The following is a 15,070-nucleotide window of genomic DNA, read 5'->3' on the forward strand; positions in this document are numbered from 1 at the left end:
CTCTTACGATTAATTCAACTCAATTAAAAAATTGACTTATTATGAAGCATAGTATGTATATTAGTAGTATTACTCAATGATATAATTATATTATCAATCGTATATCTCTCTCAAAGAATTTTTCGATTGTTTTCTTACGTTTAAAAAGCGTAATTTCATCTGAAATTTTTTCTTTCAATGTTTGAGCTGAAAGTTGAAATTCGTTGCAATCTGACGAGATGTGTTCAAAAAACAAATTCAATGAGATTCATTAAATGTAAAAGAAAATAATAAATTGCAATGATTTTTGTCCTGTTGATGCTTGCTGGTTTTCGGTCAAGAAAGGAGTGGGAATCTTGCGTTTGAAATTGCAAACATTAACTGACTCGTATAAACACGTGCTTGATTTCTAAAGGAAGTACATGTGAAAGAATACTAAAATAATCTGTTGTCACGGGGCCCCTAAAATCTCCAGGAACCCTGGTTCTTGGAACCTCTTCCCTAAATAATCAATAAACAATTAATAGTTATAGCACATTATTTGAATATAGAGTTTGTGTGTTTCGGTGCATAATTTCGGGCAAATTTATTGAAAAGAGTGATTTCAGAAACAAAATTGCGAATTTTAACAATGGTCGAAATATTTCTAAAATTTTATTCCGATTTTTTATTCGATATGAAATTGTAAGAAAATATCGTGAAAATTACGCCATTAGAAAAATTTCTTCTAATTAAATGGAATCCCTCTCCCCTCAAAACATGAAAAATTAGAATATTTTTGTGAAAAAAGTTAAATATTGTGGGAGAAAAAATATCTTTATACGGCATTTTCTTCTAATCAATTTCTGTGAATTTAAAATGCTTTTTAAAAGCTAGTAACCTAAAACTTTACTCTACCTCCCCCAAACCTTCGATATACCGGTGTGCCCCCCCCCCAAAAACTTGAAAATAATTGCAGCCGCTAAAATTTTCCGTCTCCTCAAGATTAGCCCCCCCCCCTCCCCCGACATATAACCTTCATTGTATCCGTCTAGCTCCAATCTTGCTATAACCAGCGTCTGTAAAACATTATGCCCCCAGACCCCTGCAACCTTTTTTGAATAAGCTAACTGGTAGGTCTCCCCCCCCCCCCCAGCTGTTCTATTTGGCCCACTAGTAAAGGGCAAAAATGTTTTGTAGGCTATGACCTCTTCAGTTTTTCAATTCAATGAGTGACTTCCACCACACTGGTGAACATGGCCCCCAGAAGGGTGTCATCGAAAGTTGTCCCCTTGTCCACTTAAGTGTGATTGTGCTTACACATCTGATGTATCACTTCAAAAATATATATAGTATAGTAAAACTGTGTGTGTGTGAAGATACTAGAAAATCAGAAAGTAAATTAAAATTTTCGTTCTGTAAAAATAATTACTACTGCTGTTGCAAAACCGGTGAGATACTATTACTTTTTAATCAAAATTTCATCACGTACAAACATCAATAAATATATGTGCTACATATGAAAACTATTGAATAAAACTAAAATGTTTTTATTTTTGTTATAACGAGAAAACAAAAAAGGGAAAATGACAGTGAATATCATAAATCTATCAGAAAAATATACAGGGTGAATCCGACCTATTCTGCCGAAAGAAAGGGGGTGATAGACGAGCCTAAGTGGATCATGAAACACCCCACCAACCCTGTTTATCTCAACCGTTTTCGAGTTATGGTGGATAATCGGTTATGGAAAACATGTGTCAAGTCTAAAAAAACCTGCATTTGTGAAGTTTCTAAGAGACCTACACGCACAATAAGTCCATATTTGGAAAGAACGGAAAAAGAGAGTCCTATAAGATCACATGATTCACATAGAAATATCTGGATTAATTGGCGAGCTACAAGCGCAGATTGGCAAACTTCAAAATCGAATTGTCGCTAAAATATTTCATCGCCAATCACGTAAATACCCTTCTGGCTAAAATCGGTCAAATTTACCAAAACTTTTCCATTGCACCAGCTTTCGAAACAGCCTACAATAAACCATATCGGTGCTCTGCTTCAGGAAAAATTTAGCCCTTTGTTCGCAATACATCACTGAAATCTGTGTTCGTCGAAGTAATTTTGGTACGTTTTGGCGAAAGTTCAATTTTTCACTTCACCAATCTCTCAAAATCTGTAACGACAAACGACAATTTTAGTGATGTATCACGGATAAAAGGTTAAATTTCTCCTGAACCAGAACACCGATATGGTTTATTGTAATTTCTTTCGAAAGCTGGTGCAATGGACAAGTTTTTTGTAAATTTGATCGATTGTAGCTAGAAGAGTGTTTGCGTAATTGGCGATGAAAAATTTCGGTGACAATTCGATTTTGAACGTATTATCCGATTATCCACCATAACTCGAAAACACGGCTTGAGGTAGTACATTGTTGGTGGGGTGTTTCATAATCCACTTGGGCTCGTCTATCACCTCCTTTCGTTTGGCAGAATAGGTTGGATGTTGGATTCACCCTTTTGTACATAAAAAATTTTTTTTTCTCAAAAGTTTGTTAATTTTCATTTATATCACAAAGTCGAATCAACATGTACTAACGCTGTAAATTTTCAAATTTTTATCAAAAACATATCTCCAATAAATATAATGAACATATAACATGTAAAGCTTTTCACATGGGAAAAAAAACAATTTTGATACAAAGGTACTACGGGTTGTAAAACTGAAACAGAGATAATAAAATAGCTTCTATCTTCTCTCGCGCTGTCAAGCTTATACAACATTGGTTTTTAAATTTTTAAAAAGATTTTAGTCTTTTTAAAAGAAACTTTGAGTTTTAGACCTTTCACCATATGTGTGAAATATGTGACCAAAACAGTTTAAAATATTTGAATTCCCAAAAGTTTTCAACAAAAAAGTGATACAGAAGTTGTAGTTATTGAACCTACTAGCCGCGGTATTTTCAATGCACTTCTTTTTAAGAAAAACTGATGCGTTTATGGTGGATTATTTTGAAGATCGTCTAAAAAACCAACGGTTGGAATCGTATATGGACCGTTTAGAAATTCATTATCTTGTACTTATTATTCAGGTGATAACAACTCCTTTATGCACGCAAGGCCCGTTTTTCCCTTCGAGTAATGAAGGCCACAAATATGTCTTGATGAGATTCGAATCTTCGTTGGAAGTATGAAAGCGGACGTGCAAATCTTTTCGGAAAGTTCTCATGTCATATTCGAGGACGAATGGTGGTTGTTGAGTGGATAGACTCCAGGCAAGAGATACGCAATCTCTCACGTAACGCTGCAACCCACTGCATTCTCTGAGAGCGGGATAATCATACAGTGTGGCCCATATCTGAGAAAGAACTTCCTAGAGAAATCAGAAACATTTTAAATGAATTAACTGTTTTATAAAATTCATTTATGACTAAAAAAAAAATTTCCACAGGCAAATTTCCACTACAGAGGGACATAGACTTGGTTGAAGGGGTGCAGAGAAGAGCTACGCGTGTCCTTATTGGCACACAGGGCTTGAGTTATGAAGAAAGACTTCATTTTTTGAATATGTTTACATTGGATGAACGCAGGTGTCGAGGAGATATGATCGAAGTGTTCAAAATTTTCAATGGGATGGATAGGATGGACCATGAACTTTTAGTACACCGCCAATCGACTGCTTTTACAAGGGGACACCAGTATCGATTGGTGAGGGACAATGCAAGGTTATGGTGTCGCAGGGAATTTTTCTCCAATAGGGTTGTTAATAAATGGAATGGCTTACCCCCGGAGGTAGTAAATTGTAACACAATTGACACGTTTAAAAAGAAATACGATAAACATGTTGGGGTAAATCGAGAAGCTATCCATTCTTAGAATAAGACAACCATAAGTAATCTTTATGGGCATCGTATAATATTTTATCATGTGTATATATTGTTTGTAATTTGTGTTAATTGCATTTTTAATTGGGTTGCTGTATTTTTGAAACATATGACAACCATATTTTTATGGGCATCTTTTTATCAGCCACCTCGTTGGGCATTTTGCCTGTTGTGGCGTTGTATTTGTATTTGTATTTGTATTTGTAAATTACCTGATTGAAAAATGCTAAAAAAACGTCATCATTTAAGAGACAAAGTTTTCATTTGCACTATCATTTTAAGGATTCCCGTACGTTTTTACGATTACCTCTGTTTATCCTCATCCGTGAAGTTTCCTATCATCTCCTTGAAGTTTCTTCTGCCTACTTTTTACTTTGCAGAATAAAATTGCATCACGATGCAGACATCTGTATAATTTTCTGTGTGTGTCTATATATTCTTTTTCCATACACAATTACATGTTTTGACCATTCTACATCGAAATTTACTAGCGGACGATTTCAACTGCATTTTTATAACATCTGAGCATCGTTATAAGGCAGATGCCACACGAGCGTTAATTCGCGGACAGGATTTTTCGCGCACGCTTTGGGGAATGATTTACTGGAGTTGCCTACTACGGAAACGAAAAAAAACACACTTCACGGACGGACTACGGAAACGAAAAAAAACACTTCATGGACGGGAGGTTTTTTTCCTATTATGAAACGGGTACCTGTGAGAAAAAAGCGCTCGTGCGTTGCGGGAATTTTCGCGTACGGGGATAATTGCGCTCGTCTAGCATCGGACTAAAACAAAGAAATCCACCGCGTGTCGGCGCAACAAATAAATTGGCATGTTCATGCGTGCCGTGCTGAGCCACTCCTCCAAATAGGTTTTTGTTCTGTTCAGAGTGGCGCTGCGTTTCGGTCGGTCTGGACCCGGCCTACATTGCATGCGTGGTCCCTCATGGTGAAAAAATCGTGCATGGAAATACCACTAAAAACGTAATGGGTGTGTATGAATTAATGTCGTTCTGCGCACAGAGAAAATACGAGCAGCAGTGTCGACTTGGTGCATGGGGCCACAGGGCTTGATGCAAGAAGGTCTCATGATAATGACGTCTGGTTAAAATTTTTTAGAGTATAGTTTTGTTAACTTTTGGCTATTATTTCTATCTAGGTAGGGAGGCCTCAGAAAAAGTAACTTTGCCCGGGGACCTATGATGCTCTTAAGATGGCCCTGAAGAGCAGATGAAAAAAGAAAAGCAACGTTGCTAGTATAACCATCAAGAGTTCCTCTCGCACTAAAACGTTGAAAACCTCCTCTCTAGGCCAGAACGAACTAAGCCTACAAAAAGCAGGAAGGTGGCTTTAGTAAAGCGCAGAAACTTTTTTTCTTTGTATGAAACCAATCAGTCTATTTGATATTTTTGACCAACGTACTGAAATCTCTCTCTCTATATATACTTTTACTACCAATGTACTGAAAATCTAAGCATCTAAGCGTATTTATCATCGGCTCTGCAAGATCAACAGAGCAGAAATTATGTCGGAAGTGAGGACGTGTGCTTGTTGGACATAATTCTGAAGGCCGCTACACACTACTCTGACGTGACGATGTCAGGGAAGTTAACTAGGGATATTCTATGACAGAATTGCCATGAATCAGAATTCACCATGTCACGTCCGATTAAGTGTATGGAGGCTTTTAGTTTCGCTTTTCTGACATTCTGAGTGGATTGCGACTGAGAGATGGCTTCCAGAAGATATCTTTCTGAAATTCTCAAAAGGCTGATAACTTCTATGTTGGAAGACGAAGTTTAAAAAAGAAACAGTTTCATGGTTGAACTGTCTTCAAATTACTATGAGCTTTCTTTGGAGAAAATAGAGGACTGGCGGTGATTTTGCCGCGATAGCAAGCCACTTCGTTGTCTTGAAATTCAAAATTAGTTGAATACCAATACCATTTCGTGGTCACTGGGAATCAGAAAGTTATCTGTCATGTGCATGTAGACTTCCGAGTTCCCGATGCACAATTTACCTAATCCGTTGGCTGTGATGCATGTGCAAACGTTAAAAAAATGACAAAATAAACTTCTGTTGTTGTTTTTTTTAATCAATGTGCTCATCATTGAGGCTTTCTGTTGTCAGGGCCGTCTTAAGAGTATCATGGGCCCCCGGGCCAAGTGGTTTTTCGGAGGCCCTACCTGGTATATCCTGGAAAATTTCAACCGGATCTCATTTTTGTGAGGCCCCTCTTCTCTTGAGGCCCCCGGGCCCATGCATTAAGACGGCACTGTCTGTTGTTCTTCTCCATACGAATTTATCGTAGCCATCTCCAGTTCGCAAGAGGATTTTTGATACTTTATTGTAAAGTTAGTTAAGGAATCTTCTTCCAGTCATCCATTTTGTAGGTGACGTAACTTATCACGCTATTGCAACTGAGACTCTTCTGCCGTCAATTTGGATGAGGTTTAGGGGTTCATTTGCAGCACCTATATATAAATCTCTCTTCTCTTCGAGAAGATTTCGTAAAGTACGGTTGCAGAGGCATGAATCTTGTACTTTGCCTATTCTGCATTCAGTTACTTGAGGGTGGCATGACGAATGTTCTTGGTAAGTACAATTAGTTTTCTATAAACTCTCCTTGTGATTCCAGGTGTGCGAGAACCCCACGCGAATTCTAAACACCATCAGTGCTGATATTTTTCCAGAAAAAGCTCCCCTTAGAGTTCAGTTAAACAATCCTGAAACTTTTTTTTGAATAACTCGGTCTTCGAACATGGAAATTATCAGCCTTCTCAGGTCATTAGAGAGATATCTTTTGTGAGCCATCTCTTAGTGCGTCAGAAAAAGTTATAATAAATTTAATCTTAAAAAATTCAATTAGAAAAAGTATCCAAATAGTATGCGCATTTTAGACATATCATTCTTTCTACTAGTATATGCACTGAGAAACGAAATTTTATTTTTATGCGGTCCCTCAATTCTCTAACTTAGAATGTTGTCCTGTCTTCCTTGAGCCCAATAAAAAAATATTTGGTGTTTCTAGGCCGGTATTACATTATAAAAGTTTCATAAAAAATTATTTTACAAAACTTGACAAATGCAACCAATAAGCTTATTTAAAATTGCATTTTCAAGTTTTATAAAATAATTTTTATAAAACTTTTATATCGTAATACCGATTTAAGTGTAATATTACCTGAGATATATTTGAAGTAAAAATCGCTGAAAATGAAGGAAAAACCGGCATATATGAAGCATATGAACAGCACAGAACAAATTTTTCTCTTAATAAATTTCCCCTCAATTTCAGTGATTTTGAATTCAAATATCGCAGCTAATGTTGTACTTAGAAACATAAAAAATTTTTTGTTGCCCTCAGATAACAGAGACAGAGCAACATCTTTCTAATTAGAAGTTAGACACTAGGAGAACCCCGCCCATACAAAAATTTACATATTGTATCTTGGTATGAATACACTCTCTAGTAAAATAGTTGACATACTGAAAATGAGCACTTTATTTGAATACCTTTTTTAATAGAAAGTATGTTTCTATATAACAAACGGTTCACGAGTTATTTAAGCAGAAACGAATAAGATTTCACGTATAAGATTTAAGGGTAAAATGCGTCTTATCCCCATTTATCCCGTTTTTCTCCCCAACTTCCCTCCATTTTTTGAATTCAAATATCCTAGCAAATATTGTACTTAAAAACATCGAATTTTTTTTTTGTTGGTTCTAGGAGAGACCGAACAACAACTTTCTAATAGGGTTTTGAGCACACGGTGTTTATATGAAAAGTCAATTTTTTACACGTCATGTGAATACTTTTTCTAATCGGAAGTATGCTTTCAGGATCAACAATTCACCAGTTTGCGGTTTGTGTTGTTAGCTATGCACCCTGTATACACCGTAATTAACGGTAGCGGAGCAAAATCGGGCAAAGTTTTCCAGCCTTCAATGTTGATACTGCATCTCCCATCCCCCCCAAGCTGCTAAATGACGACAAACTGGATCAAACAGAAAATCAGGTCAAAATCGGGTAGATATTGCTAAGCCGTCAGTGGCTTCACCTCGGATTATCGAGACTACTACACAGTATAGCAAAAAGGGCCGACATAGCTAACACCAGCTCAGAACAATTATTATTCACATTCTCGTCTTGGTCGCGGAAATGGTTAGACGTGTTTTTATCACGCTTCGCTCGCTGGCCTTCAGCAGGGACCTTTACCGAGAGATTGTTTACGGCGTCGGTGTGCCATTTTGTGATTTTCTGCGTTCTCGTGAGATTTCACTGGCGTGGTTTTTTTTGGGGTCAAACTCTTCGGTGTTTTCTTTGTTTTTCTTGATTTGTATTTATTGCTCTATTTAGTTTGATTTCGCCATCGGATTTATATTATCAGAGCAGGGAAGGACCGCCATATTTGGATTTGTGAGATAAGTGTTTTTTTATTTCTCTCAACTTTTTTCATTTTCATTTCGTATTTTTGATTGATTTAAATTTTCTCTTCTCTCTCTCCCGCTTTCATTTAATTTTCATTTTACTTTCGCCAGGTTCTATTTTCCGTTGCTTCTTTGCCGAAAATCAAATTTTTGCCCATGTGCTGGTATAATAGGGAACATCTGATTCTTTGTTTTCGGCCGTTTATTAATTTTTTTCCCCGTCTCTTTGATATCGTTATCTTTCAAGTATCGTTATATTGTTTCTTATCTTTAGCATTATTGTTAGCATGACTCAACCTTGATTAGTGTTGTGTAGGGGTTGCGAGGGAAGGTTTTACTAGGGGGATAGTAGCTGATAGCTTCAAGTGTGAGGATTGTTTAGAGAGGGGTAAGTTGGTCGAAGCGTTATGGGAGAGAGTGAGATTCTTCGAGAGCCCGGGAATAATGAAACCACCTGTCGACGAAGAAGTAATCTCCACGAACAACGACAATTCAGAGATATTATGGGTGGCTTTGGAAGAGGTAGACGGTGATATTTATGATGGTGTAATTATCGGAGATTCTATTATTAACGAGCTAGGAAACACAGGGGTAGTGTAGGAACTTGCAGGGTTTCGAGCGCTCTTGTCTTCCGAAAGGGGGGGGGGAGAGAAGATAAACGGCGTTCGAAGCGCTTTCAAAAAGCGAAAGATCCCTGGGAGCAAAGTCTTGTTGGTGGGAATGAATCAGATAGTGAATATATTAGTGAGTTTCTATCACAATATACCGGGACTTACACTCGTCTTACTTACCTCGTCGCGGCTCAATTTGTCGCTGTAAAAATTCGTCTCAGTATAAATTTTTTGCAGCTCCAATTCGTCACGGTACAAGTTTGTTGCAGTGTCAATTCGTCGTGACGTCAATTTATCGCAGCGTTAATTCGTCGAAATGTCCATTCTTCGCTGTACATGTTCCACGCGATCTTGTATTTTTGTATAAATTAAAACCAGGCAAAGTTACTCATTTTTTGTGATAATTATTTAAAAATGTTAAAAAATTGATTTTTGCTATGATTGAATTTCAATAGTCTGTGGAAAAATTTTGGTGTTCATGATATTCCCCAAATTGCAGTGGAGCCTCTCACGGGCTCGAGAGTTCCCTCCCCCCGAGAGTTACCAACATTTACCACTGCAGCATCTCCATCTGGGGCCTAACGTCGTAAGAGCTATTAGCTGAGCTGGGCTGTCCATGCGCAGTCCCGTTCAGCATTCATACATATGCTCTAAGGAAGGGAAATGTCTGGTTTTTTTTTTAACCGAGCACAACTTAGGTCTATCGCCATAGGCAATTTTCTACCTAGTGAATTGTGCCGGAAGTGTAATTGTGTGTACCTAACAGTCTGAGTGCGTATCTAGTGTTGTGTATGATTTTTCAGTGCTGCCATCTATATCTCAGAAGTGAAGTGAGTGATGTGTCGTGACTGAATATTTGTACTGTTTGTAGGTCTTTTGCTCTCTGTGGCAAGACTTTTTAACGTGGAGATCGGCTCGCAGTTGGGAACCACAGAAAACCAACTTCAGCCGACCACCACTGTGGCGACGGTGGGGCTCGAACCCGGGTCCCCGCGATGCGAGTCCGTCACTATGACCACTCGACCACCACATCGGCGATCTACAGAGAATGTAAAGAATTGAGAAAATTTATAGAATTGTGAAATTTCTGTCCTCTGCAGTAGGTTAGAACACTCGCCCGGACAGTGATAGATTGGCGGTTCGATTCCTCACCGAGAAATGTGAATTTTCTTTCCAAACTACATCTCGATCTCCGCTTGGTTATTCAAGCTTTCGTATCTCCATAAAAGCCTGAAATATTTAGTTAATTAATAATTTAATTAAATTAATATTTAGCTTTAAAATCCTATAAGCCGCACTTTCTGTCGGGATTTTTATTTCTCGCAGCGAAGGGAGTTGAACCGCAATCAAAGGGGGAAATGTACAGTGTTTATGAATGACGATTCGATGATGCGTTCACATAATGCCCTCAGGATGAGAGGATGAGTACCGGTGGAGGCCATGTAATCGCCAATAAGAAAGACGACTATAGGTCAGTCGCATATCTTTGGCTTGTTTGAATATTTTCAGACAGTTTTCATTACCGTCTAAGTTTTTGGTAGTGAAGGTTTGTGTGCTTGGTCTACATTTTTCTGTTGGCAAAAACATGGAATATTGCAAAACCGAACGTGGAAATGATATGCTGATTTGTGTGCATTTAAAAGTTTTTTCACATATTTCATGTTCCGAAATTACAAAATTTTTAATGCAATATTGAAAAAAAAAATGAATTAGCCTATTACTAATTTTTCTTTATTTGAATTTTTTGTTGCATCATAAAATAGAGGTACAGATTGGATGACAGAAAATAATGTATTACTTTTTAAATTAAATTGTTTGAATTCTAATTTTAATTTAAATAAATTGAAAACTTTTCCTACGTTTCGTTAAAAAAAGAGAGAAAATTTGTAGTAATATTTAAAATAGCATATCACTTATTATTCTATTAATCAGCGTCAAGCTTTTTGTTCCGATATTCACGTTATATAAGTGTTTAAATGAAATGGTACTTACTCAAAGGTACGGAAAATAAATAAAGGTTTAGATATTGTGGAGTGTTTTATGTACGATATGCATTTTTTTTTATTATAACTATCCTGTTAAATGTAGGCTGTAATCAGAGGCGGATTTATGGCTTTACTACCTCTGTGGGCTATTCAAAAACCTTGCCTTCCTTCTTCCTTTCTAATTCATGTTCTTGATTACCAATTACTTAAATTTGCCACCACTTTACTTGAACTTGATATACTGGGATAAAGCCCACATAATCCCTCTTCACCCAGGAAATGCGCTTCTGAATATAATCCTATATTGTTTGTAATGTGATAATTCACCCGTGTTGTAAGAAATATTTTACTAATCGTTGACTGGAGCCGTATGAGTGTCATGTACAAGTTACATATAACGGGATAATTAAAAGTCTGATTTCATTCTTTTTACTTGAGAGTTGTTGCTTTAGAGTTGAAAAAAAAAAATCTAAAAAAATTATTCGCATTTGCAGTGGCGTCGGAGACAGAGATGCGGTGGCTGCTCACAGTACTTTATGGAATGGGTATGAGCACCCAGAGAATTGGTTCAGAAATCAAAATTTCCTACTTACAGTTCAAGACAAGAAACCACAAGTTCCAAACACTTCTGTCGCCCTTGGCCAGTCAAAGGCACCGACATGAAGAAAACATTGAGGGGGCTAAAAATCGCCATTCATTCCGTATATACGGGACTCAACCCCGTACGCAGGAGGTGGGATGGTGCATTGCATTGTATATTCAGGAGTTATTAGGACAGAGTTCAAATGGCCTCAGTCCCCAGGTTTTTGCTCCTATGGTCAGAGTGTCTGAATATTATTTTGGCATAATAATATAAGATGATTTGAAATGCATATTGCATTGTGAAAAAATAATTTAAAAATAAGGCTTTTCAAAGCTGTTCTTTATTAACTTGGATGTAATGTGGATAAAAAATTCCTCAAAGATGTATTCTTTGTATAAATATATATGCATTAGTGACTTACGGAAATTGTGCTGGAGGGGGGGGGGTGCACCGACCCCAATTTGTTATCTTGATTTTCTCCCGACGCCCCTCGCTGCGAGAAATGGAAACCCCGACGGAAAGCGAGAAGCGTGGCTTATACGGTGGAAATTAAATTTTGAAAATTTATTTAACCGCAATTTATTATCTTGGTGTACGCTTGAACGTCCCTGGATGACTTCAATGAATACTTTCCTTAATTTGTTGAGAATTAAAATAGGGACGGGGTGGGGGAACATTCTAAGAATAAAAAATTAGTTTCATTTTTTACGCCTAAAGCAAATACTGGGTGTTTCACGAAGGACTCCTAACTTTGAAAATAAATAAATCGGAAACGGTGGTATAGCAGCATGAAACCAGTGATACATATGTTTATTAAAAAAACCGTAAGAGAATCCGATACAGAAACCGCAAATTTTAAGTTACAAATTGCGCCGCTAGATGGCGTCGAGGTAGCATCACAGATTCCTGTGAAGAGAGCTCAGATGCCGAGAACGATCAGTCGTCGAAGATTTCGCCGTTGAAGGTGACCGCTATTAGCGTATAGTGAAAGAAATTCCGAAAGTGATGTATTCCATGGGGGAACTTGTGTTTATTGTGTTGGAGTACCACCGATTAAATCACAGCCCTGCTGCCACAAGGAAAAGTTTTCAAACGCGATTTCAAGTCGCAAAAGGCCCAGATGGGAAAACAATTCGTGAGCTATTAAAAACATTTCAACAGACAGGCAACGTGGCCGATGCGTTAGTCGGAAATGTGGGTCCCACCCACTCCGTCGTTACACCTGAAAATGCAATGCCACTTGCTGCAGTTATTGAGCGTCATCCGAATAAATCTGCCCGCACACTTGCAGCTGAATCTGGAATCACGCCATCCAGCACGTACAGAATCCTGCGGAAGACATTTCACATGTTTCTGTACAAGATTCAATGGCGGCACGCCATGCCGGTTCGAGCTGAATGAAAACGAGAGGATTTCGCTAACGAGATGCTCAACATGATCGATGGTTCTGGTTTCGATGTCGCCCGAATATGGTTTACAGACGAGGTGCATTTTTATCTGGATGGTGTCGTTAACAGACACAATTGGCGATTTTGGGGTACCGAAAACGAACATTTGTCTCACGCACGACCACTCCATTGCCCAAAACTTACCGTTTGGGCTGCTATCTCCTGAAAAGGTATCATTGGGCCCTTTTTTTTGCGAGAAACGGTGACGATTGACCGGTATATTGCGATTTTGAAACGATTTGTCGCCACTCAACAAGCGTTGGACGATCGACTAAGCACGGCGTGGGTCATGCAAGATGGGGCTCGCCCACACCGTACACAAGCCGGTTTTGACTTTTTAGACGAATACTTCGATGGTAGAGTTATTGCGTTGAACTATTCGACAGTGAAGGGAAAAGGCATGGACTGGCCTCCGCATTCGCCCGACTTCACCCCCTGCGACTACTTTGTGTGGGGCACACTGTAGGACATTGTTTACCGCAACAATACTTTAACACTCGACGAGCTGGAGGAGGCTATTTGCCAAGCTTGTGTGTCGATTTCCGCACTACAGAGAGTCGCTGACAATTTCATTCTTAGTTTGCGACATGTGGGTTGTGTGAAAGGTGCACATTTTGAATCGCTTTTGATGTGAATACAACGAGGGCTACTTGCATTACCCACTATGTACAGCCTACTTATGATAATGCCGCCTGCGGCGCCATCTTTCGTCGCAATTTGTAACTAAAATTTTGAGGTTTCTGTATCGGATTCTTGCGGTTTTTTTAATAAACATACCACTGGTTTCATGCGTCTATCTATCGTTTCCGAGGTATTTATTTTCAAGTTAGGGATCCTTAGGGAAACACCCAGTACCCTATTTATATGATCAAAATAAACATTTGAATTGTAAAGCAATTCAAATTTGTCACGACGAATTGACATCGCGACAAATTTGTACAGCGATGAATTGACTTAGACCCACACTAAATCACAGGAAAAATAAAAATGTGTGCTAATAAACGCCAGCAGCTTTGGTAACACGAAAGATTTTTTAGGAACAATGATAGCTGTGGCGGGCCTAGACCAGAGTGTTTCTCAAAGTAGACAATATCGCTACTTGGTGGGCGATAGAAAGGTCCAGGGGGAGATAGAAGCTACAGGTATAGAATCTTACATAGGATCTTATGGGTTCACTTGAGTTGGGTGGATGATAGAAAAAATTTCGCTGAAGAAGAGGGCGATGGAACAGAAAGTTTGGGAAATTTTTCCTAGACCTTCTAGCCATTACAGAATCTTGAGCAAACCATGGCGATCCTTTTTACGCATCTCAGGATACGATACTTTTTTGAGAAATAGATCTGCAGGAAAGGGAGTGAGTCTTAAATTACGTGAAATCATGTTTGTAGGCTCAAGAGTGTAACATACAAAGTAATGATATTGAAACTGCAGGGGTTGAGCTTGCAGATAAAAAAGCACTATAAGCTTATGGTAGCTACAATCCGCCGAATAAGAATCAGAACTACATCTCCAATTTCATCAGAAATTTTTCTACACGTGTAAGCATAAGAAGATTGTCATATTAGAAAAATTCAGTTACCCGGGTAACTATTGGGAGAACCTGTAGGGTAGAGATTAATATGGGAAAGGCTTTCTTAAGTTGATGCTCGATAATTTTTTGTATCAGCAGGTATCAGAAGCCACTGGGTGTACTTTTTCTTTGAATTTAGTTTCTCACTAGTTCCGAGTATCTTGTTGAACTCGTTTACTTCCAGTGATCATCATGTCATTAGTGTTTTATCTGTAACTTTTCTTCGGGTAAAGCTGATAACTCAAGAATGGTCCCTTATTTTCCAAGAACCAACTTTGACCATTTCAGAGAAAACTGGGAAATTTCAAAAACTGGTTGGAATCAGTTGGTATGGTATGTTAATGATAGAATTTAGGACAAAACTATCCTCTATTTTGCAAGACGTCATACCTTTCGTTCGTAAAAAGCGCATTTGTTTGTCGCACCCCCTCTGGTTCACGGAGAAAGAACTTAACATTTATCTGGAAAAGAAATGGGCATTTAGAGAGTATAAAAGTAGAACGGGGTGACCTGTCACCATTTAATAAGAAAAGAAGGGCATTGAAAAGGGTGATTATATATATAGGGAAAGTAAAAAGGATGTTAATTCTCTCTCTCTT

The 15,070-nt window shown here is 38.2% G+C and overlaps 1 protein-coding gene across 1 annotated transcript in view; it reads right to left on the reverse strand.

The window, feature by feature from the left end:
* Positions 1-1,410: 1,410 nt before the first annotated feature.
* LOC149084822 (uncharacterized) overlaps positions 1,411-15,070 on the reverse strand; it is a 70,793-nt gene continuing 57,133 nt past the window's right edge. The window contains exon 7 of the mRNA XM_089232565.1: positions 1,411-3,330. Coding sequence (XP_089088691.1) covers positions 3,046-3,330 — 285 coding nt within the window. The 3' untranslated portion in view covers positions 1,411-3,045. The remainder of the gene's footprint in view (positions 3,331-15,070) is intronic.

Source organism: Pholcus phalangioides, unplaced genomic scaffold (genome assembly GCF_987345545.1).
Source record: "Pholcus phalangioides strain wild (caught in Gottingen) unplaced genomic scaffold, Ppha-v1.0 ptg000007l_1, whole genome shotgun sequence".
Classification (NCBI taxonomy): domain Eukaryota; kingdom Metazoa; phylum Arthropoda; class Arachnida; order Araneae; family Pholcidae; genus Pholcus; species Pholcus phalangioides.